The 26,045-nt window shown below is 40.6% G+C and overlaps 1 protein-coding gene across 6 annotated transcripts in view; it reads left to right on the top strand.

Moving 5' to 3' along the window:
• Positions 1 to 26,045, top strand: part of SH3TC2 (SH3 domain and tetratricopeptide repeats 2) — a 54,636-nt gene that overhangs the window by 5,734 nt on the left and 22,857 nt on the right. For 3 of the 6 annotated variants that reach the window (XM_019965198.2, XM_019965196.1, XM_019965195.2), the window contains exons 2-8: positions 5,874 to 5,972; positions 9,950 to 10,077; positions 13,942 to 14,047; positions 15,700 to 15,843; positions 17,458 to 17,659; positions 18,422 to 18,495; positions 20,329 to 20,524. In XM_019965198.2, the coding sequence (XP_019820757.1) occupies positions 5,874 to 5,972; positions 9,950 to 10,077; positions 13,942 to 14,047; positions 15,700 to 15,843; positions 17,458 to 17,659; positions 18,422 to 18,495; positions 20,329 to 20,524 (949 nt within the window). Of the gene's footprint in view, positions 1 to 3,371; positions 3,704 to 5,873; positions 5,973 to 7,481; positions 7,588 to 9,949; positions 10,078 to 13,941; positions 14,048 to 15,699; positions 15,844 to 17,457; positions 17,660 to 18,421; positions 18,496 to 20,328; positions 20,525 to 26,045 lie in introns of those variants that run through there. The other 3 variants (XM_070793825.1, XM_070793824.1, XM_019965197.2) reach the window with 3 other exon arrangements.

The raw sequence follows: 26,045 nt of genomic DNA, 5'->3' as shown, positions 1-26,045 counted from the left end.
CCCTCATTAGTTATTAGGAAAGTGTAAATTAAAATGAGATAAAACCACACACCTACTAGAATGACTACAATTAAGAAGACTGATACTAAAGTGGTGTGGATGTGGAGAAACAGGAACTTTCATGTGTAGCTGATGGGAATGCAAAAGGTACAGCAACTTTGGAAAGCAGTTTGGCAGGGTTTTTTGAACTAAGCGTTGGTAATTTTCTCTGACCAATAATAAAAATAAAACTAGCTTCCAGAAAGTAATTTATTGATTCACAAATGAAAAGTCCAGGGATTATTTGTTTCAAGTATGTCTGGATCAAAGTATTTAAATGATTTTAACTGATTCCAGCTGAGCTATTTGAAAACCTAAAAGATGATGCGGTTAAAGTGCTGCACTCAATATGCCAGCACATTTGAAAAACTCAGCAATGGCCACAGAACTGGAAAAGGTCAGTTTTCATTCTAACCATGAAGAAGGGCAATGCCAAAGGATATTCAACTATTAGGCTGATTTCACACGCCTCCCATGTGATTTCATATGCTTCCCTGATTTTACCAAGGTTTCCCTGGTGGCTCAGCTGGTAAAGAATCCTCCTGCAATGTGGGATTCCTGGGTTTGATCCCTGGGTTGGAAAGATCCCCTGGAGAAGGGAATGGCTACCCACTCCAGTATTGTGGCCTGGAAAATTCCATGGACTGTATAGTCTATGTGGTCGAAAAGAGTCAGGCACGATTGAGCGTGCCTTCACTTTCACAAGCTAGCAAGGTAATGCTCAAAAACCTTCAAGCTAGGTTTCAATGGTACATGAACCAAGAACTTCCAGATGTACAAGCTGGATTTAGAAAAGGCAGAGGAACCAGAGATCAAATTGCCAATATCTGTCGAATCATAGAAAAAGCAAGAGAATTCCAGAAAAACATCTACTTCTGCTTGATCGACTATGCTAAAGCCTTTGACTGTGTGGATTACAACAAACTGTGGAAAATTCTTCAAGATATGGAATACCAGATCACCTGACCTGCCTCCTGAGAAACCTGTATGCAGGTCAAGAAGTAATAGTTAAAATTGGACATGGAACAACGGATTGGTTCAAAATTGGGAAAGGAGTACATCAAGGCTGTATATTGTCATCTTGCTTATTTAACTTCTATGCACAGTACATCATGTGAAATAGTGGGCTGGATGAAGCACAGGCTGGGATCAAGATTGCCAGTAGAAATAACAACAACTTCAGATATGCAGATGACACCACCCTAATGGCAGAATGTGAAGAGGAACTAAAGAGCTTCTTGATGAAGGTGAAAGACAAGAGTGAAAAAGCTGGCCCTAAAACTCAACATTCAAGAAAACTAAGATCATGGTATCCGGTCCCATCACTTCATGGCAAATAGATGGGGAAAAAGTGGAAACAGTAGCAGATTTTATTTTCTTGGACTTCCAAATCACCACAGACTGTGATTGCAGCCATGAAATTAAAAGACACTTGCTCCTTGGAAGTAAAGCTATGATAGACCTAGACAGAGTATTAAAAAGCAGAGATATCACTTTGCTGACAAAGGTCCATATAGTCAAAGGTATGTGTTTTCAGGCAGTCATGTATGGGTGTGAGAGTTGGACCATAAAGAAGGCTGAGCGCCAAAGAACTGATGCTTTTGAACTATGGTGCTGGAGAAGGCTCTTTTTTTTTGGATAAGACTCGAGTCCCTTGGACCGCAAGGAGATCAAACCAGTGAATCCTAAAAGAAACACACCCTAAATATTCTTTGGAGGGACTGATGCTGAAGCTGAAGCTCTAATACTTTGGCCACCTGATGCAAAGAGCCAACTCATTGGAAAAGACCCTGATGCTGGGAAGGAATGAGGGCAGGAAAAGAAGGGAGCAACAGAGGATGAGATGGTTGCGAGCATCACCAACTAAGTGGACATGAACTGGGCAATATCTGGGAAATAACGTAGGTCAGAGAAGTGTGGCGTGCTGCAGTCCATGGGGTCACAAACAGTCCAACATGGCTTAGCAACTGAACAACAATTCCAACAACCTTTCCCACTCTGTTTAGAAAATCGCTAGCTACCCCAAGTCATGCAAATACTCTTCTATATTTCGCTCCAAGTTTTTTTGGTATCTTTTAAAAAACAAGCACCTAAATAATTCTGATGCAGATCATCCACAAATCACATTCTGGAAAACTGTGATTTTTCTTCTCTATACCTCACATGTTCTTTAAGAGCTGTGCGCCCTGCCTTCTCCCCCAAACTGAGGTCAACATCCTGAACTTCCTTATTCAAGATGGGATCATGCCACAGACTCTCAAGGTCCTTAGGCAACTGTCTCTTCTTATGGACACACAAAGCTTGCCAGGACTAGGTGTAAATAAGTGAGCTGGCATTTCTGGGGACCATGATGGCCAGAGAACAAATGCCCCGTAGAGGTGGCAGCAACCACTCAGTGCCAGCTGACTGTTGCCAGATGAGCATGAGGGCCCCAGACTATAGTTCTTCTAGTATTCAAAGCAAAGCCAAGCATCTGGGTTATGTAAAACATCCTGATTTCTAAATGATGTAGAGCAATTTAAATCTTAAAAGTGCACAGTGTAGAGGAAAAAAAAGAAAAGAAAAATGTTGGTGGGTTTTTATGGCCTGTGGCCTCTGGTATACCAGTTTTCAAACTCTATCCTAGAGTAGGGAACCAGGCTGCCACTCAAAGTGATTCTAGGACCTGCAGGATTATTACCTGGGAGCATATTAGAAATGCAGAATCTCAAGCTTGCAACTACTGAGGCAGAATCTGCATTTTATCAATGAGTGCTGATAAGTGTTACCCGCTCAGTCGCATCTGACCCTTTGGGACTGTAGCCGGGCAGGTTCCTCTGTCCATGGGATTCTCCAGGCAAGAATACCGGAGTGGGTAGTCATTCCGTTCTCCAGAAAATCTTCCTGACCCAGGGATGGAAACAGGGTCTCCTGCATGGTAGGCAGATTCTTTACCGTCTGAGCCACTAGGGCAGTTTATCAATAGCCCAGGTGATTCATTACAGTTTGAAAACCTCATGCAGATATGTGGTTCTTACTGACTCAAATCAGAATCATTTGGGGAACTTAAGAAAAATACCTGCATTGATGTGGTGACGTCGCGCTCTTCCTGTCTCGGCTTAAGCAGCACCTGACAAGGAACAGACGTTCAAGGCAACAGGACCACTCTTCTCATTTGCCCGGGCCCCTCATCTCCCCTTCCTGCCTGTTGGTGGTGTGTGTACGGCAGGTGCTGTGTGAATCACGTCCCATCTGGGTCTCCTGCCCCTCTGTCTCAGGGCATCGGCGGGGCCGGGTGCTCAGACGCAGCGCGGACATTCTCACCTCGCTTTCCCGGAGGGTCTCGCGAGGCGTCGCGCCGTGCTAGCCTCTCTGTGCGTGAATATCCCATCTGCCCTTGCGGTGCCCCTGGAGCGCTCCAGTTTTTCCCTCAGCGGGTGAAGCTTCCAGTTCCCAGCGAGCCCCTGGGGTCCCCCCCTGAGGTGGTGCATCTAGCTGTCTTGGAGTGTCGAGATGATAAGGGAGGCAACGTGCCTCGTGGTGGTTGTCCTCACTGTGTGCTGTGAGGACTGACTTGGCCCTCGTATTCCCCCTTCTCCGGGGTTGCACGGGGGAGTTTGAGCGACCATGGAGGGTCCGGCGAGGCGAAGCGGAGCCTCTGTGAGACATTTCAGCTCCTTGTGAGGTAAATGGAGGAGTCTGAGGCCTCATGGACGTTTCGCTTACCTTGCCTCAGGAACCCCCTCCTTGCAGCCCTTCCCCAGCCAAAAGAGAACTGGCCTCCCTTGAAGTGCCTCCGTGGGCCCAATGGGGAGACAAAGGGTGGAGGACGACGCTCCCTGAGTCAGAAAGCCTTCTCTAGCCATTCGAGAGCGAGCCTAGGGGTACTGGACCTCCCAGCCTCCGCCCCTCCAAAGCGCACAGAGGATGAGGGGTGGGCTGACCTCGCGGTGGGGTGGAGCGCTGCTCTTCCTGGGAGAGGGGGAAGAAAAAGAGAAATCAAAGGAAAGGAAGAGAAAAGAAAAGTACGTGTGACTGGGTAGCATGATGAAGGACATAAATTAACATTTTTGGAGATGAGGCCTAGGCACTGATATTTTAAAAAGTCAGTTTTTTCAAAAGCCAGTTGGGTGACTTAAATAGGTAGACAGGGTTGAAAAGCACTCAGATCAAGCCTTCACCTATAATCGGGAAAAGTGAAATCTGAAAAAAATGGACAAATGAAATATCCTGACCAGTGTCACTTAACCAATGTATGGGAGAATCTGATTTGTGCAAACTCATCTCTCATGATTCTCAAGCCAGAAACTTTTCTGCTGCAGTTACTTTGGTTCCTGGGGGCAGAACTACAAAATGATCTCGGTAGACTATAGCTCATTACTGTTGGCTTCCAGGTAAGCTGCCTAATTTCAGCACTAACAAGATTGCTACATGAAAAGCTGTGAGCTAATGACCCTGCCTTCAGCACATTCAAGCCTAAATTCATTTCATTCTCCCTGTTCATTACCCTAAAAAAGTGCTAACTGTTCCTGCTATGAAAAAATGGAAGATCCTCAGCTTGGGATCAAAATCCCACTGAACAGGCATGGAAGAAGGCAGACTTCTGGCAGCAATATGAGGATTTGGGTTCAAGGTTAACCAGCCATGATTGGATGGTGTGTGATTACTTCATTCCTTATCACTCTTGGACTGCCTGAAGCACAGGTCCAGAATGCTAACCTAATAGATCTGCTTGACTTTGATCCACCAGCATTTTACAAATGAAGAAGTTGGATGGATTAGATGACTAACTGACAATTAGTAGCTGAGCCCAGATTCCTAATCCCTATTTCCAGTGTCAGGTATTGCTTGATAATATTCTGACCCCATGGTAGAGTCCTTGAGCAGTGTCATGTTCAAAAGAACAGAGCAACCAACAATAGTGGGTTAAGAACTTGAGTTCTTTTGTTGTATTTTGAGGATACATGAAAGAGGCCCACATTCCATGTCAATACTTTCAAATTTCCCTTCTGTTTTTTTTTTTTTTTTTTTAATCTACTGCCTTGTGCTTTATAACTGCACTTTTCTTCTCTTTTCAACTCTGTGCCATCAAAATAGCCTCCTCCTTAACCCTAGTATGTGCTATGATCTTCTCTTTTTCATTCTGGTTTTACAGCTGCAAAGACTGAGGAGGAAAAAAGATCCCATACAGCAACGGTCTCCAACCTTTTTGGCACTAGGGACTGATTTTGTGGAAGACAGTTTTTTCCAGTGACTGGGGGTGGGAAATGGTTTTAGGATGATTCCAGCATATTACATTTATTGTGCACTGTATTTCTATTATTATTACATCAACTCCACCTCAGATCAGTAGGCATTAGATCCTAGAGGTTGGGGACCCCTGCCATACAGAAGTCTGTATAGTGGGCAGACAGAAGGATAGTTTGGGGCCAATCATAGATGTCAGGGCCATTACAACCATGCCCTAGTCACCTCCCTCAGGATGTTACTCTCAATTGCTCTGCTCCAGCATTTCCATTATCCATCTTGCTGTAGTCAGATTTGTTATGACCTTGTAGGCCCAGCATATATTGAACACGTAAGCCATGGGACTCACTCTAACCTGTAGGTGGGAAATCTGTTTTTTTTTTTTTTTTTCCCCTTTTTTAAATATAGTGGAGATATCCAGGCTGCTGTAGCATTGGGATAGCATGCTTTAGTTGAGAACTAAATAATTCTAAGGCAAAAGTGATAATAATTAGAATTCTTCTGGACCACCAGCCTGGAGAAAAGAATGATTTCTGACAAAAACTTGTAACCCTTGCTTATGGCTTACTTACACTCTCACAAATGACCTTTCATTTGATCTTCTCCAGGTAAAGATACTTCTTCCAAGGATCCAACCATATCGAGTGAATTTATATCCTCATCTGAAAATAAGGAAAAATGTTTCCTGCCACAGAACATGATTCCAGGTATCTAAACCCCAAAGACAAAACTTATTTAAAAATATTTTTCATGTAGAATGAAAAAAAAGGGGGTTACAGTAACCCCCTTAACAGTCTCATCTTCAAGTTCCCTCCCTCTGATCCTTCCTGGGCACCACCATTAAATACATCTTTGTAAGCATGACCTTGACTATGATATTCACTTGCCCACAAATATTCCACTGCTCTTCATTGTCTGTGTGATTAAAGCTAAACCACTCAGCTGACTCTGAAAGCTTTTCACAACCTGGTACATATTAGGAGCTCTATACATATTTGCTGTATTAAATAAAGTATATATCACCAAGTAGATTTTAAGGTGCTGAAGGGAAGGTGCAATTTTTTGAATAATTAAGTGTTCTACATAGTATGGCAACCCACTCCAGTACTCTTGCCTGGAAAATCCCATGGACAGAGGGGCCTGGTAGGCTGCAGTCCATGGGGTCGCTAGGAGTCGGACATGACTGAGCGACTTCACTTTCACTTTTCACTCTCATGCATTGGAGAAGGAAATGGCAACCCACTCCAGTGTTCTTGCCTGGAGAATCCCAGGGACCGAGAGCCTGGTGGGCTGCTGTCTATGGGGTCGCACAGAGTCGGATACGACTGAAGCGACTTAGCAGTAGCGTAGTACCTAAAAGAGTTGTTTGTACATATGTAACTGGTGCTCAGAAAATGTTTGGTAAATAAATACATGAATGATTGAATAAGTCCATGGAGGTCTTGTTTGTCTTCTATATACCACCTTATACAGAGGTTATTAAATATATAAAGGAATAAAGGGTTGAGTATGTGGGATGAGATTGGTTGAGCAGAAGGGTGTCTGAGTGATTCTTTCAGAAGGGAAAAAAAAGATTTTGAAATTAAAGTAGAAAAAATCTTTTTCTTAATACATATTTTTCCACAATGTTATCCTTAAGAGACTTTAATGAAACTGGCAAAGACAACCATCCTCAGAGAGAGAGGTATACCTGAGCTGAACCTTGTACTGGAAATTCTGAGGATAAACCTGGGGAAAACCCAGTTTCTATTATCCAGTAACAGGTACCGTTTTTAATGGCAACTCATGTACAAAGCACATGCTAAGTCATGCCTGCATCTACTTCTCATCCTCACATACTCACTTCTAGGAGGTGGCACCACATTCTGCATTTCAAAGGTGGCAAACAGAGACTCACAGAGTGTGGTAAGTTCCCCAGTGCCACACAGTTAATACACGAGGAGAAAGGGATTCAATCCCCAGTCCTTGTTTGTAACCATAATGCCCTGTTGTTTCCCAAACATGTACTTCTCTACAGCATACAAAATCAAGATTTGTGAAAAAAGATCCGCAGTATGAATGTTTCAAAGGATATGTACTATGTAAACAGATAGTGTATAATGTCATGCCACATTCTTTCCCCCATTTTAAATTCTGTCAAGCTTCTTTGTTGACTATGAAAAAACCTTGCCCTCTATTTTTTTGCTGTTCTGTCAATCTGCTTATCTGTCTGTCAGCTTGGGCCATCTCTGAAAAAGCTGAATCGCCAACCATCTGTTGTTTCATGAACACAGTGGAGTCAGCATTTTATCCTATCAGTGAATGAAGGCAAGTGAACAAAGGGTACGTGTAGGTGAAACTTAACCTCCTGAGCCAGAACTTGTCCATCTTTCAGCATTTTCTGCCATGATGCTGTTTCCAAGAAGGTCATAGTGTGGGAAGGGGAGACTCAGCTCCAACTGCCAACCTCTTCTTCATGAGGAAGAGTCACAGACAGTCAATCAGATACATTATCATGATTAAACCGCTAGTTTTCAGAAAGATTAAAGAAGTGACAAAATGTACTTTGCACTAAAAGTAGAGTGAACCTGATTTATTCCCTTGTCCTCAGTGGGCACTGTAGGATCCCACATTGACCTAGAGGTGTTGCTCTGAGTATCAGCTCTCACTGGTTGAGATCCAAAAGCAGTCTGCTTGTTTAAATCCAGGTCTTTTGAGTTCCATAACCATGAACTCAAGTGCATGGCAAGGAGATTCACTTTGAAGGGGCCATCACTTATCAGGAGCTTTTCTGGGGGAGTTTCTGGAGAGGAGTGTGGATCAGGCTTTGGAAGGACAAGAAGTTTAGTGAAAAGAAATCACAGAATCAGTTAGTGTCAAGGTTAATTACAGTGTAACATGATGAGGGCAGTGAGCAGAAACTGCTGGAGTACTAGGGTAGGGATGGGGGTTTGTGACGGACAACAGTTAATGCTTAATGTGTTTGTTGAATGTTTAGTATGTACCCAATACTGAACAGAATGCTTTATGCACATAATCTCATTTAGTAAGCCTCTTAAAAATTCTGTGGGATTGTACTGTAAAAGCTCTTCAGCTAATGAGAAAAGTCAAGTGTAGAGGGGTAATTAACTGCTCAGGGTGGCACAGTTAACAAAGGCAGAGCCAAGCCTTGAGCCCAAGTCTGTGTGACTCCTCCTCCCTGGGCTTTACCTCCTCCCAGAGATCAGTGTTCAGTGAGGCTACCAGATGAACATTGGACCTGAACTGCTGAAGATGGAGGACTTGCATGAGATTAGAACACAGGCCAGGGAGGAGCGGAGTGGAATAAACATCCACCTGAAGCTCTCGCCGATGTCAGGTCAGTGGGTATTGTGTTGGAGCTGGCCTGCAGCCACAGCATTCCCGCAACTTCTGCGTTAGAGACAAGCCTTTATAAAGATAGAAGTTCAGGCTGCCTGTGTGCTCAGGCGAGCATGACAAGGACTATCTTTAATGTGTTCAGGAATTTGCAGAAGCCCTGGCAAGTTAAGGCTAGAGGACAAACCTCTGTGCTTATCAAGTTGATGCCTTCATGGTTCATTGTGTTTGAAAATTATTAATGGGATTGCTACTTATTGTCTAAAGAAGACACATGGCAAAGTGCAGTTATAATGATGAACCTCCTCAGTGTGGTCTTTCACGACAGCACTATCCACTCTCCAAAAGCTCCGTCACTCTGTCTCCTTACCCTATTAACATTTTTTTACTCATACCCCTTTTCTCCATCTGAAATTATTGTGTGCACGGAATTGGTTACTTGCCAAGAACACAAGCTCCATGAGAGCAGGACCATGTTTATTTTGTTCCCACTGTATCCTAGCACCTAAAACAGCTTCTGTTCAGAGTGTTGGTTTGAATGAATGTGCATTTTGAAGATATTAAAGATAGGTTATAATATATTAACCATTTATCCTGACAAACAATAAATGCATTATCAGAAAGAAGCGTGTTAGAGGAAATACATGTGTATAGGTACAATGCATGGGCTTCCCTGGTGACTTAGTGGTAAAGAATCAGCTTGCAATGCAAGAGATGTGGGTTCAATCCTTGGGTTGGGAAGATCCTCTGGAGAAGGAAATGGCAGCCCATTTCAGTACTCTTGTCTGGGAAATGCCATGGACAGAGGAACCTGGTGGGCTGCAGGAGGCTGGTGCGACTCCATGGAGTTGCAAAAGAGTCAGACACAACAACAGCAATGTATAATGCATAAAGTACATTATTACATATCATAAATCTGACATATAAATACTCTTCCATAAATACAGATAAATTTCATATTCTTTGGAAACTTTCACAAATCATCCACAGGAGGAAATATATGTTTTAGCTGATTCTTTGTGGTACTGTTCCCTCAGGGCCAGCCAGCTAGGAATATACCCTGTACAAACAGAAATAACCAACCCAACTGTAGCAGTTCCTGAGATTCTAGAACATTCTGGGCTTCACCATTTTTTGTTTTTTGTTTTTTTTTTTTTTTTTGAGGGGGGAGAAGTTTCAAGAATGTGCTCAGAGAATTTTTAAGATTACTTAACAATTACTTAACAATCTCTAATTGATGAGACCGTCACTTTAGGGAGTAGATGTGGGAATCATTGGGGGTTACCTAATTCTTTCTTCCCTATTACTACATTTCCATCCTGATCTTTCTCCCTCTATTCTCTTTAAGATCTGACACTCTCCTTCAGTGTGAAGAGCCGCTCCAGAAGGTGTGTAAATGGCCCCTTGCAAGAAGCAGCCAGGAGGCGGCTCTGGGCGCTGGAGAATGAGGACCAGGAGGTGCGTGCATTGTTTAAGGTGAGCTTCTGGGAGCAGTGCAACCTCATCTTTTGTCCTTCCACTACCTACACTCTCCCCAGCACCTAGGACAGCGCCAGGAACAAAGTCCCTCAAGAAAACTTCTAACTGAATGCACAATAATGTATAGGTTCTCTGCTCAGCAGGAATGGGTCAGGAGTCAGAGTCAGAGAAAGCTTCATTTTAAGTCTATTAATTTTTGATCTTCATACTTCTGTAGAATGGGAATCATTATAATATAAAGTATATTTTTAAAAAAATGCTGTGAATTTGACTCTTAAAATTGTGATAAAATATACATAACATTTTCAGTTTTAATGATTTTTAGTGTACACATCAGTGATATTAAATGCATTTATATTATTGTGCAACCATCACCACTATCCATTCTGGAATTTCTCATCATCCTGGACTAAAACATTGTACCCACTAAACAGTAACTCTCCTCTATCCCCTTTCCTCAGTCACTGGTAACCTCTAAGTGTACATTTTTAAGTACCAAAGTTACCAATCAAAAATTAATAGCTATAAATTTTAGAATGAGAGGAGGAAAAGACAATAAGATAAACCAGTTTCTCATCTTTCATAGTAGGTAGATAGTATCTTCAAGTTCTAGACCAAGGAAAGAGGGTATAATTAAATTATTTATATTTTAGGGGGTACTTCAGTCAGTCAGTTCAGTCACTCAATCATGTCCAACTCTTTGCGATCTCATGAACCGCAGCACGCCAGACCTTCTTGTCTATCACCAACTCCCAGAGTCCACCCAAACCCATGTCCATTGAGTTGGTGATGCCATCCAACCATCTCAACCTCTGTTGTCCCCTTCTTCTCCTGCCCTCAGTCTTTCCTAGCATCAGGGTCTTTTCCAATGAGTCAGCTGTTTGCATCAGGTGGCCAAAGTATTGGAGTTTCAGCTTCAACATCAGTCCTTCCAATGAACACCCAGGACTGATCTCCTTTAGAATGGATTGGTTGGACTTCCTTGCAGTCCAACGGACTCTCAAGAGTCTTCTCCAACACCACAGTTCAAAAGCATCAATTCTTCAGTGCTCAGCTTTCTTTATAGTCCAACTCTCACATCCGTACATGACCACTGGAAAAACCATAGCCCTGACTAGATGGACCTTTGTTGACAAAGTAATGTCTCTGCTTTCTAATATGCTGTCTAGGTTGGTCATAACTTTCCTTCCAAGGAGTAAGCATCTTTTAATTTCGTGGCTGCAATCACCATCTGCAGTGATTTTGGAGCCCCAAAATATAAAGTCAGCCACTGTTTCCACTGTTTCCCCATCTATTTGTCATGAAGTGATGGGACCGGATGCCATGATCTTAGTTTTCTGAATGTTGAGCTTTAAGCCAACTTTTTCACTCTCCTTTTTCATTTTCATCAAGAGGCTCTTTAGTTCTTCTTCACTTTCTGCCATAAGGGTAGTGTCATACTTGCTAGGAGAATTAAAGTCAGAAATAGTTAGAAGTTGCTGCAAGTTGTTAAAAGAGATGGGGGAAAGAGAACACTGCTTTACATATTAAATTAGCATGTTCTAGTTATTTTACAGTCTCTGTATGAATTTGATACAAATTTAAAAGAGGAACATACTCTCTTACTCAGCCTTATAATAAAAAATATAGTGTTTGGTTTTTTAGGAGAAGTAAATGAGATAGTATCTGCAGAGAGCTTGGTGTTTTGCTTGGGTGGTAGGATGTGCTCCAGAAATAGTAGATATGTTATAAATTGCAGAGTGGTTTTGTTTTTAAATTTCCAGAACTCAGGAACTTGGAGAGAGTTGCACCACTGAGTTTCTTTTAATTTGAGTCACTTTTGACATGGGCAAGAACTGGGTTTGGTGGTGCAAACTGGCCTGCAGGGGCTTACAGTCAGTTGAATCTGAGATGCAGTTTGGGTGTCATGGCCCCCTTGACTCCCCTGTCTGCGCTCTGGCATCCTTGAGTATAAAACAGGGATAATACCATTTCCTATTAAATCTGAAATGCCATTTGATTATAAATTTATTATTTTGAGAAGGAAAATAAGTGATGACAAATATTTATGATGTCACGCTTCCTCTTATTTTATTTCAGAAATGGTTAAATGTGATAAAAGTGTATTTGGAATGGGTTAACTCCTCTTTTCATAGGGTTATTGTGAAAGTTAAATGAAGCATTACTTATCAAACTGTTGCTGAAGTGCCTGGTGTGTAGTGAATTTCTTGTAAACCAATTTTTACCAATTTTTACCTCTTCCCTGACTACCAGGATCCACATCTCCCAAGGACCTGAGGCCTCTTGGGGCCTGGGATGGGAGAATCTCAGAGTTGACTTTGCTGATGTAGGGGCTTTTTCTTTGATCCTTCTGTCCTCTTCTTTCTCCAAGGTTGGATTTCAGGGGTTGATGAAATCAACCTCTCAGGATAGGATTTCAGGGGTTGATCTTTGATGGTAGGACCTGGCCTGGAGGGAGAGGGACTTTCTGATCATAACTTGTTATAGTCAAGTCCAGAAGCTTGGACAGACAGAAGAGAAATATTTTAGGGGAAAACCAAGTCTGGGCAGTGATTCAAGCCTTTTTATTCAGGTATTTTAAAAAGAGGGATAAGTGTTGCAGGTCTCTTCTTGCTCTGTTTGTGTGTAAATTGTATAGCCTTTTGAAGGGTAGTTTGGCTCCTGTACTTTAGGATTGAGAACGTGTATTCCCAATTACACTTCTTGGAATTACTTGTGTCAAAACAATCAAGGATGCATGCAAAGATTTAGATATGGGGTGTTTATCACAGCACTATTTAGGATGTTAAAAAATTAAGACAAGTCAAATGTCTAATCATAATAAAACATTAAGAATTAATTATCTTAATGTGACAATGGCATATATAACCATTAAAAATAATGCAGATTATTTAATGACTTGGGAAATGGTTCATAAAACATTGTTTAGTGACAAACTATTACAGAACAACTTAGTAATGTGATTCTATTCATATAAAAATAGTTATGTAGAAACTCATGTTCAGGATAAAAGGTTCAGAGTTCATAGACAAAGTTGTTAACATTGATGATCTCTAGGAGGAGGGATTATGGATACTTTTTATTTTTGTATGCTTTAGTTTGTCTGTTGGCTGGTTTCATAAAAATAATTATTAAACAGAGATTCACAATTGAATTTACTTCCAAAGTGCCTTCTGTGATGCATTCTTCACCCTCTAACATGTACTTTTTTTTTTTAAACACAAAAGATAACATTTTCTGTGCACAGTTCTACACTTTGGCTTCTTTTTGTTGCTGCTGTTGTTTCATTCAGAGGGTACATTTGGAGCCTATATCAGTTCACAAAGAGCTTTTTTATGGATATATAATATTATAATTTTATAATATATAATGTATCCATTGAATGGATGAATCATAATTTACCTTAACCAGTCTCTTATTGATGAACATTTAGGTTATTTCCTTTTTGTTTTTCTGGTGATGTAAAAAATCTACACCAGAATTGGTGAAAGTGGTTAAAAGGTACAAGCTTCCAGTTATAAATAAGTGCTGGGGATGTAACATATAGCATGGTGACTGTAGTTAACAATACTATATTGAGTATTTGAATTACTAACAGAATGGATCTTAAAAGTTCTCATCACAAGAAAAAATGAATCTGTAATTATATGAGGTGGTGGATGTTAACTAAACTTACTGTGGTCATCATTTCATAATATATACATATGTTAAATCATTATATTGCACACTAAAAATTAATACAGTGTTATATGTCAATTATATCTCAAAAAAAGAAGTTCATGCACAGCATGTTGTCATATGTGAACTTGTTCACAGAATACTTCTGTCATCCCAGACTGACTCACTGTTCTCTTTATTCAGGACCTCTCAGCCAGGTTGGTGGGTATCCAGTCCCAGAAAGCCCAGTTCCTCATCACCTTTAAGACTATGGAGGAAATCTGGAAGTTCTCCACCTACCTGAACTTAGGTATGACATGGAGCAGGCAGGTAAAGGAGCACCTGTGTCTCAGATCAGCCATTTTGTAGAGCTTGACATTAAGGAATTGGTGTGGCTCTGATAATTAAAAGAAATAGCACTTAATTGGATGCTCTAACTGAAATATCACAAAATTCCTGGAACTAAATCTAAAGCAGATACTGCACTGAAATGTCACATGCAGCACTTCTTTGTTTCAAGGAGATATTATTAGATGATCATTTAAAACTGCCCAATAGTTATTGTTCATCCACAAAATTCAAAATAGAGATAGATTGAAAATTTATGGTTAAAAAGAAAAAGAAACCAGCCTTAGGTAGGATCTAAATAGCTGTTCAAAATAGTTCCAGTTCCATGTTCCATGTTTTTGTAAGAGTCAAAGAAAGATATGGGGGAATTGTCTGCTAAAGGGGCTGCAGGATGCAGGGTTTTCTACAAGGTAAAGAAGGATATTGGGGCACAGCACCGGTACCAGTGTGGTGGGAAATAGTTTACCTATCATCTCCATGGAGAGTAACTCATGATAGGGAAGTTACAATTGCAAAGCAAAACCAAACAAAGCAAGAGGAGGCCTCTTGAATTGATGCATGTTTTACATCTCTTAGACAATGCTGGGCTCCATGCAAAGCGCAGGAAGTGATTTCATGTAGGGGAGGAGGGTCAAGATGGCTCTTCACTAGAAGCCGTAAATTCTTCTCTTATAGTCAGGGTGATTTTCTGCTCTCCATTCTACCCATTTCCTTCTGTGACCATTAGAGATCCTTATTATTCAAAGTATGCTCCATGGACCAGCAGCATCAGCATCAAGTGGGGCTTGTTAGAAAAATGGAATCCTTAGCAAATGAACAACAACAGGCCCACTCTAAACCTACTGAACCAGCATCTCTATTTTAATAATGTCCCAGGTGACTTTTTGTGCACATTAAAGTACGATAGGCACTGTTACAGAAGATACACAGGGCCTAAATCAGTACAATGGAGAGTCAGAATGGAAAAAGACAGGTTTTGCATCTTATGAAAGTAAGGAAGTCTAGAGAAGAATCAAAATTTTAATACAAGTCATTTAAATTTATAGGAATGTTTAAAATACTATCCATTATCATTACAGTTTTGCAATTTGCATAGTTTTTAGTCTGGTTTTTACAAGTGAGATCTTACTGGGCATGAGGTAAGGGGAAGGTTAGAGGAATGTTAAAGTAAATCCTGACTCATTTATGGATCATAGAGAATCTCCCTGGCCACTGCATCATCAGGGATATAAGAATTTGGATTTGATCAGGAGAACTTTAAGGGGGAACCAGGAACCCCCAGAGTCAACATTGTAATCTTGGAGATTCCTCTATGTGTATATTATAGAAAGGTAGTTTCGTTTGATAATCTCATTCTGCGTTTATGGAGACTCATAATATGTTGAAAATAAACATGATTTAAAAATGATTTGTACTTCCAAACAGATGCTGAGAAGAACTAATTAGTTTTAGAAAATTTCTAGCTACCTCTCTATGCTCTTCTAATTCCAGTTAAATGTAGTCAGGTTAGGGATGAAAGTCTGGGGGAGAAATTCAAGTGGGAAATTGCTCACCCTAATGCTCAGCTAATGGCAGGAATCATGTTGTTGAGGAATCCTGTTGGGCTTGACTTAGGCTATGTATCTACATGTCTGGAGCATCTCCTTTTTGACCACAAGTACTGGCTCAACTGCCGACTGGTTGAGGATACAGAGATCCACGTGTCAATAGATGATAAACACCTGGAAACTATATACCTGGGACTCCTGATCCAGGAAGGTGAGTATGGTGTAGGGGTGGGAATGAGGGTCTTATCTGGATATTTGTTATCAGAGTCCTTGCAATAGGATACAGAGGGAAGCAAAAAACCATTCAAACATGAAAATATTCACAAACGAACCCACCTGTTATAGTGTTATTTCAAGCGTCTCAGTTTAACATCAATATCACATGAATAGCTCTGTTGGCCAGCCTCACTGATTGTCTGATGTTGGAACCACTTGAGAATTTTTAAGAAGATGTCCATGTCAGGGCTCCACTGGGGTCAGTTTATCTCCAGAGATGGGGGTCAGGCTTTGATATTTTTCAAAAGTTGCAGATTATTCTAATGTGCACCCAAAATTAAAGAACCACTCTTACAAAAGTTGCATAATTTCATGAGATTGAAGAAAGTGATGTTGGAAAACTTCTTGGAACATCCACTAATCTGTTTACAAGGAAGGATCAATCCAGGCTGCAACCAACTGTTTAACAACTGAGGACATCATAGTGAAAGAGTCAATTCCTAGGCAGAAGTCCAGGGTCCCCAAGGAGGAGATAGGGGTCTGGGGCTCTCGAAGTGAAGATAGGGGTCTGGAATTCTCAAGGAGGAGGAAAGGACAAGCTTTTTTGTCTACATTCCTTAGTCTTAGTCAACTACACAACTCAGTTTAAACTCTGTACTAGGGATTATACTTTCATGCATTGGAGAAGGAAATGGCAACCCACTCCAGTGTTCTTGCCTGGAGAATCCCAGGGACGGGGGAGCCTGGTGGGCTGCCGTCTACGGGGTTGCACAGAGTCGGACACAATTGAAGCGACTTAGCAGCAGCAGCAGCAGCAGCAGGGATTATACAACAACAATGTATACTGCTTGAGGACAGTTTCTCCTTCCTGAAAACCTTCTGACTAATCCTGTAAGATTAGTGACAGGGGGGTACTCTTTCTGCCCTCTTCTGATGTCTATGTCAGAAGCTTTCTCTTTTATACTATAATAAAATTTTATTACACAAAAGCTCTAAGCGATCAAGCCTCATCTCTGGCCCCAGATTGAATTCTTCTCCTCCGAAGGCCAAGAATCCTGGCGTCTTTCGTGGTTCAGCAATAACCTTTCAATAGACACAGTGAAAGAGCCAGATTTCTGTAGAATATTTTGCAGAATAATTCTCTTTCTGATTGTATCACATGAATCATACATGAAAGAAAAACTTTCATACTGTACAACTATGAAATTTAGTTGGAGAAATTATATTCACCCAAATCAACTTAATTTATTCTTTTTTGATCTTAAGATTAAGCATGAGGTTGCAATTATAACTGAAGTTCTCTTAAATATATTTTCACTAACTTTGTTTCATATTTTCTCAAGGTTAAGTCCCAATTAAACCTCATTCTTGAGAATTATTTGGAATTTTTGGTGCCTATTTTAAGTGAATTCCCTCTCAGTTTTTTTTTTTTTTTGAACCTGGTACCAGTTTCCTGGGGTCACAAAGACCTCCTGTAGCACCTCTCCCTGGACTGTGTACTTTATTTTCAGGAAGAAAAGTATTTGGGCTCTGATGGAAATATACATAGTGGATACTCCCTTTTCACTGCCTGCTACTCCTTGGAAAGAGCTTTTCTCATTATCTACAGGTCACTTCTTCTGCAGAGCCATGTGTTCTGTGGCTCAGCCAGCTGAGAAGGAAGGGGAGTATTTGACACTTTGCAAGAATGAGTTAATCTCGGTGAAGATGGCTGAAGGCGAGTCTGAGTGGGAAGCTGTGTCCTTGGTGACAGGTCAGCGGGGCCTGGTGCCAGTGTCAGCCTTGGAACCCCTGCTTCTCCCTTTCCACCAGTGAGTAGCCACTCAAATCCTGGGAGAGCACACTGAAGTCTGCACAGAACAGACTAGGCACATTTGTAGATATGGACATGCATGGTGCCAGGGAGGGAACAAACCTGGATGTTTTTTATCTTTTTTGTTTTTTTTAACAGTCAAGATTTGCACAATTAGATGAAATAGAGAAAACCCAAAATTTCAAATGGACGTTGCATCAAAGAATAAATACACTGCCTGATCTCCAATACGGTGTTTGTGGGGACTGGGGACCATTTGTACCAGAGTCACTTGGAGATTTTACTACAAGTTTACACCCCTGGTCTTTCTCAGTCTCTCTTGGGGTTGGATCCAAAAATCTTCAATTTATGTAAGCTCCCCTTAAATATCAGGGGATGTTTTTCACACTAAAGTCTGAGAATCCTTGCTGGGAGGAAGTATAAATTCCAGCAGAGTGACAATAAACATGATTCCAGGTCATGGGCCCTGTGTGTCAGAGAGTCTGACAGTAGAATGGAGTGGGATCCTTTGTTAGTTATTTAACTGGCAAACGAATTGCTGAGCTAGAAAATACCCTAGGCCTGTTAAGCTTCCCTCTTTTTCATAATGCTTGATAAAAAGTAAGTTCTCAATGAATGTTTGCCACTATTAAAATTAGAGTAATCTAAATGACAATAATACTTATCATTATTACCATCATTGTTATTTTAATGAATTATTCTGTTCACTTTTCAAATTTTTTGAAATCCATGTTTGCAAACACTGTGTTTCCATTTGCAGGTGGTTCCTAAAGAATTATCCAGGAAACTGTGGCCTTTCCAGGAAGAGGGATTGGACAGGCTCCTATCAGATTGGTATGGCTGAGTTGAAGACAGTATTAGTAGGGAGATAATATTGCTCTGCCTCCTACTTTATCCACAGATTTGGAGTCAGTTGATGTGAATTCCTGTCTTATCTCTGCTGTTGACTCCATTTGGGGAAGTCAATTATACCATCTGTAGACATGGGTTCCCTTGCCTGTGAAGTGAGAGGTCTCAGATCAGGGCTATACTGTAGCTATAAATGCTTCCAAGGGCAGGCAGAACACACAGATGCATGGAGGGCCTGAATGGAAGATGATGTTAGGAAACGGTGGGGACCATAGGGTTTTAAAAATATGTGGGTGAAAAAGAAGCCCCATGTAGGCCAGATGTGGTCTGCAGCTGCCTGCTTTCAATCTCTAGTCAAAATGTTTTCTAATTTCCTTTAGAATTTTGTGCTTAGGAAGATTAAGAATGCTTGACACATAGTGGGTGCTCAGTAAATATTTGTTGAATAATGAAATACATGCATACATATATGTGCATAAATATACACATACGTTTTAGTTAATCTCTCTATGTATGTGTGGGTATATATGGGCTTCTCAGGTGGCTCAGAAATAAATAATCCACCTGCCAATGCAGGAGACACAAGAGACATGGGTTCGATCCCTGGGTTGGGAAGATTCCCTGGAGAAGGAAATGGCAGCCCACTCCAGTATTCTTGCCTGGAGAATCCCATGGACAGAGGAGCCTGGTGGGCTACAGTCCATAGGTTCACAAAGAGTTGGACTTGACTGAGCATACATGCGATGCACATACTTATATATACATATACACACATAAATATATACACACACACATATATATACATAAACACATACATATATATCTGTAAGTATATTTATATCTACTAGATAATAAAATTTAATGTTTTCATCTTCATCCCTGGAGCTGCCTTACCACACCTAGCACAAAGTGCAATTTTTAAAGTTCTGAGCTCAAATAACACTTAAAAATATACAGAGGGAATTATCAGATCCAGACAGTAGATCTAATCAATAATCGACCATAAACAAGATTTTTATCTATCTGAGGCAGTATGGTCTTGTAGTTAGGAACATGGGGCTGTGAAGTATGTTCTGGGTTCAGATTCTAGCCCTACAACTTAAAACCAATGTGACCTCAGCCTATTCGTGATATGCCACAACTTCCTCAATAGCAAATGAGGTTACTGTAAAACCAACTTCAGATTTGTCATGGGAACTAAACTAAGTGACATCTATAAATCACTTAGTACAGTTTGTCACATTGTAAGTGTTTAACTCATGGTAGATACTATTAACCCCCAAAGCAGTGGGAACTTCTGATTTTGAAGACACAATCAACAGCTAGGGAGTTGGACAGTCATAATGGCCAAAGGAGCCAGAAAGAAGTGGAGAGATCCTACAGTGGTCCGCACCCTGGTCTGTAGATCTGTGCTAACCATGATGAAGTGTTTGCATGGTAATGGCAAATAAGACAAAGAAAGACAATATAGTGAGCTTTCCAGTTTTACACAAGCTGCCTTTATTCTGTTTTAAGAAATACCTAGTATTCTGAGATTATATTTCCTACATTTGTTAAAGTTTCTTTTATAAAACAATGGTAAAAGTAGATGATATTTCCTTTTTTGAATTTCCTAGATTGGCCAAATGAAAAGCCAGTTACCCTGGATCATTCCTGCCAATTTCTTTTTTTTTTTTTTTTGAAGAGGGGGGAGAAATTTCACTGGTCCTTAAAGTTCTAAAGTCTTGGGAACACTTCATTTCATATTACATTGGAAGCTAGTGAGTGGCTCAGCTGTTTCTGCCTTATTTGGTTGACCTGTGTGCTGTTTTCCCACAGGCAGAGGAAAATGTAAGGCCTGGAAGGAATATGAGAGGGAAGAAAAGGACGAGCTGAATTTCCACCAGGGAGAAAGCATTGAGATCATCGGCTTTGTCATTCCTGGGCTTCAGTGGTTCATTGGGAAGTCAGCGCTCTCAGGAGAAGTGGGCTTTGTGCCCACCAGGATCATAGATCCTGATTCTTATTCCCCAGTGTAAGTATGACAGATAGACCGTCTGGGATGTGCTGGAGCAGGGCCACTTTCCCCAGTGGTCCTGTCCCATTCTGTGCAGGTTGCAGATGAGCTTCAGGGCTTCCTAGTAACACAAAGCTATAAGAGCACATTCTGACAACCTAGACAACATGAAGAGTGATAGGAAGGGAAAGATGAGTGACCATGACAGGAGTCAGTTCATTTCAGCAGATGGTCATTGAGGCTTTCCTCTGTGCAAGGAGAGAAGCACAACCCTCCAAACTCAAGGCCCACTTTTAGACCTTCCCATCCAATCAAGGGGCCCCATCAAGGGAGTGCATGCACAGGGACCTGTAGACTACTACTTAGTAAATGGAGGGTTCCCTCTCACGTAGGTCTATCTGCTGAAAGTTCAGTGTGGGAAGTCAGTGTTGACCAGGATGACAGAGTGCCTCTTTTACTGTTTCCTGCCTTAAATCCAAAAGGCTTGGTTCTGAGGCACAGAGCTACCATGTGACCAGTCAGCAGTAGGTGGCAAGGCTGCTCCAGCCACCCTGTCATAGAGTCCTAGAATACCTCCAAGTCTCTCTGGGTGAGCGTCTTGCACTGGGATAGGAAATAGTGAAAAGCCTGGGTCCAGGAAGTACTAGAGGAAACACCGAGTAGGTGGCTAAACTTGAGACACTGTAGCCCTCCACGTGGGGAAAACATGGCCCAAGCAATGCCTTAGGCTCTGAACACTCAGACTGGAACTCCTTCCCTCACTGAAAGAGCCACTAAGGAGAGTGAGCCAAGAACAAGCTTTTTCCTTTGTAGGGAGAGGGGAGAGAAGGTAATTTTCCCTACACAAACGTGTGGGAACCCAGGTACCTCTATAAGAGGAATGAAATGCCAATGTAAATGCTCTGTAAATGGGAAGAACCATTTACAGAGCAGAAGAAGAAAGAATGTAGTGAAGGAGACAACTAAGAAGGAGGAACTACTAGCCATGTGGGAGATTGGGGGATGCTTAACACTGTGAAAGGGCTTTGAGACTGACCATTGAGAAGTCACTGGTCATGAGGAGGTCACTGGTCATTGGAAAGTAGCATAGCTCAGTAATAAAGAGTTTCAGAGCCAGATTTCCTGATAGGCATTTATAGCCACAGGAGCACATCCGGTGTCTCCATTAGCTTACCAGTGGGTGACTTCAGATATGTTAATTTGTCTCTCTAAGCTTTAGTTTTCTCATCTGCAAAATACATAGTGTTAGTATTTGCCCATAAGATTGTCTTGAGTTGAAATGAGCTACATGTAAATCCCTTAGAATGGTGTCTGGCATAGTGTGTGTGAGGGTGTGTGTGTGTGTATTATGATCAATATGCATTAACTCTTATTATTGCTGTTACTGTTGTGGGTGGTAATCTTTGAGAGGCCATTAAATAGGCTATTGAAGGTAGGTGTCAGATTTCATCAATTATATTGGACTTCTGTACCTCATACCATGGGCTTCCCTGGCGGATCAGCAGTAACGAATCTGCTTGTCAATGCAGGAAACACAGGTTCAATGCCTGGGTCAGGAGGGAAGCTCCCCCAGAGAAGGAAATAGCAACCCACTCCAGTAGCCTGGCAGGCTACAGTCCATGGGATTGCAAAAGAGTCAGACATGACTTAACAACTAAACAACAACCTCATACTATGCCTCAAATGACAATAACCCAGATTAATTAACATAAATTAATCTGATCATCACATTTTAGCTGGCTTAGTTGCACAGGACACACTCATCCTGCAGATATCATCCCCTGTATCACAGAGGTGGTAGGACACCTTCTCCTTACTTGCACAGAGTCACCTGTTGGCCTCTACCTGGTCACCTGTGGGACCCCATTTACCAAAGATTGCACATTTGGTAGGGAAGGAAGGGGAGAGTGGACAGGAAACAGAGAAGGGTGGCAGAGGGAGAGGGGAGGGGCGCTTGTTCATTACACACCTCCAAAGCACTCTCTAGATTACAGACACTCTCAAAACACAGCAATTGGATGAAAACCCCACAAACAACCTGCCTCCTGAAGCAGCCATGGTGTGGACTAGGAACCAGCCATCCCTGTGTGCTGTGCTGTCCCTGTGATCAGGCCACTGGGTGTCACTCTTAGTCTGTGTTTGTTTGGGATCAGGTCTCTGAAGATGGCCTAGCATTTGCTGAAGTCTCCATCCTCTCCTCTCAGCTTCTCTCCCTTTGATGGTTTTTTACTCTCTGAAGTGTTACTACAACATATGTATGTATGTATGCATGCATGCATATATTTTTTGATTTAACCAAATTGGCTGTGCATTGACAATGAAATTTCTCAGAAGCTGTTTTCTGAGTCAGATTTAGGTCATGCCTCTGACACATGGGAATGGGATCTTGCTTATCCATGGAAGCAAATTTTTGTGGGTTTCTTTTTTTATAGCTCAGGTTCAACATCAGCTACCTAGTTTCACAGCAACAGTAGCTGGAAAACCTGTTCTTAAACCTTGGGCAGGTCTGTCTGAATAGACAGTCTGTGTTTGACAAGAGTGACTTTAAAGACTATCACCCTTTTGAGAGTGACAGAAGGCCACATTTGTCCTCTTTTTGTTTTTAAGCATATAATGTGTTTGAGTTTGTGTGTGTTTTAAGTGAAAAAAAAAAGTCTTTAGATATAATTGAAGATGCCTTTTTACCCCCTCATACTTCCATTCTCTGATCCTGAGTCCATCCTATAGGCCAACACTGTTTGAAATTTCTAGTCTTTATTCTGATACATTTAAAAAATTGACATTTGTTTATAAATGAAAATACTATGGTTTTGTGTATTAAAATTTTATATAAATGTTTTTTTCTACAACTGGCATTTTCTGCAATTGACATTGTAAATTTAAGATTTATTCATGTTGTAAAAGATATAGCTCATTTTCATAAAGTGTTACTTACAAGAAATTTATATACTCAAATGCCTACATTTAAAAATAAACAAGATTGAAAGATTAATGTACTTGAAACCAGATATAAGAGAATAGGAGAAAAGCCAATATTTCATGGTATTAAATGTTAAAAAATTTCTTTGTTAATCCCCTCTTTTATTCTTATTGTTTATCTGTGTCTTCTTTATAATTCCATTTCTTGTGGCATCTATTTTTGTTGATGAGAAGTTTGCTGTTTCATAACCATTTCTTTGCAGTAGGTAGCTTTTATCTCGCTGTTTTTGTTAAGGTTTTGTTTTGTTATTGATGTTTTGCAATTGTACCGTAATATATCTAGCTTTGATATATCCTATTATTTATAGCAAATTGTCCGCTTCCTTCTCCATCATGTACACCTCTAGGTAGATATTTCAGTGGAGATCTGTGAGTTGGTAAATGCTTTCCATCTCTTTAAGATACTTAAAATATACTCTTGAATGATCATTTACATAGGTGTAGAATAATATCTTCAAAGTGTAGAGTGAAAATTAATTATTAATATAAAATTTCAAATCCATTTTGCCAGAGTTTTGTCAATCTTATTAGTCTTTTCCGAAAACCATTTTTTCTTTTGCTGACCATCTTTATTGTTTGTTTCCTATTTCATTAATTTCATATTTACCTTTCTAATTTTTCTACTTTGCTTTTATTTCATTAATTTATGTTCCTATCCTTTATATTTAACTCTTTTATTCCATGAGTTGAATAATTAATTGATAATTGAACCCAGAAAGAATGATTAGGAGAAATAGAAAATCCAAAAAGACTTATAACCTTAATGAAATGGAAATCATGTTTAAATTGTATTATTTTTATTTATTTTGCTTAGGACTTGGTGTGCTTCTTCAATCTGAAGACTCATGTCTTTCTTCAATTCTGGAAAATGCTCAGTCATTCTTCCTTTGAATATTGCCTGTCTCTCATTCTCTTTAGTTTCTCTTCTGGAATTCCTGTTAGAGGTATGTTGGACTTGTCATTCTATCCTCAATCTTGCTTAATCAGTTCCTTTATATTTTTCATCTTTTATCATGCTAGGCTACATTCTGGATGATTTCCTCAGAACATCCTTCAGTTTCACCAATTTTCTTCTCTGTTGTGACTAAATCTGTTGTTTAACTTTACTCATATGGTCCCAAATGTCCATGCTTTTATTTTCACTTCTAAAATTTGTATTTTACTATTTTTCACATATTCTGTTTCTGCTTTTATAGTCCCATATTTTCATTGTAGCTTCTATTCATTCTTTTTATTTCATTATTTTAACCATGCTTATTATAAATTATCTTCAGATTACTGTTAGTTCTATTGTAGTGTTGATCTACCCATTTGTGCATTTGCTGACTCTCTGTGTCAATAGTTCATTTTCTTGTGTGGTTTGTATTTTCAGTTATGTGAATGAACTTTCAACATTTTAAAAGGTGGTCTTTGCCTGAAGCCTTGACTACAGAAAGCATTCCAGCAGAGCAGTTTTGGCCTTTGCTTTCCCTGGAAACTTAGAAACTCAGTGGTTCAGATCTGGTTCTCTGATAGGGTACTACATTGTTCAGTGTAAATTCATATCCCACACCTTGTAATAGTGTAAGCCTAGGTGTCTTATTTTTTCCAGGAACTCAGACAGACAGAAAGCATGTTCTTGGCAGGTTATGAGAAGTTTCCAATCTCCTTTTATAGAAGTTGCAGCACTTCTAGATTTTAGGCCATAGGGAACACAAAGCTATTTTGGGAGCTCCATTCAGCTTCCCTGCTTCACACAGGTCCAAAGTCACATTCTGTCCCTAAGTGGTATTAGCAGGTCAGCCCCACCTCTGAGGGCCAATGTCCCAGCTGAGAACCACCAGCATCTCTGGACCATCTACTCTAACTTACCAACTTGGCTTTGGTTTCTCCTTTTGTTTCTGGTTCCTAGGAATTTCCCTTTTTCTCTTTAAAGTTAAATACTATATTAAAATGTTTATCAGATTTTATCCATGCTTTGTCTATGTATATGGTGGCAAGTAGCCCTGTGCTTCAGTCTGTTGTATTTCTAGAAGCCCTACCACACTCCTTCTAAGGATCTCCATGCCGGCAAGCCCTAATGTAATTTGTCAAGCTTCTTGGACTCTCTCTAAGTATCTGGGACTCAGGGCATTAGCATATTAGCCATAGGCAGTGGACACAGAGGCAGAAGACCTCAGCTTTGATCTCAGCTTTACCACTTTCCAGCTGTGTAATTTTGAGCATGTCACTAAACCTTTCTGAATCTTCATCTACAAATATGAATAAAAATATCTACATCATAGGATTGTTATGAAGAGTAAATGAAATAGTAAATTAAGGAATGGGATCATATCATTCTTTTTATCTCAAATAAGTTTAGATGTAGAATTCAATTACATGCTCTTTTAAGGATTGAATATCTTAAACTTCCGGGGAGAATCTGGAGGTCAAGCCAGAGAGATAGGGGTTCCATAAGACAGGGAGGCTTGGCGTACTGCAGCCTAGGGGGTTGCAGAGTCGGACACAACTAAGCAACTGAACTGACTGACTTAAGTATTTTGTCAAGAGCTATAGATGTCAAGACAAGCTTTAGTGCCAG

This window comes from Bos indicus, chromosome 7 (assembly GCF_029378745.1).
Source record: "Bos indicus isolate NIAB-ARS_2022 breed Sahiwal x Tharparkar chromosome 7, NIAB-ARS_B.indTharparkar_mat_pri_1.0, whole genome shotgun sequence".
NCBI lineage: Eukaryota > Metazoa > Chordata > Mammalia > Artiodactyla > Bovidae > Bos > Bos indicus.
The sequence above is the reverse complement of the archived record's forward strand: the minus strand, read 5'-3'. Positions and strand labels throughout refer to the sequence as shown.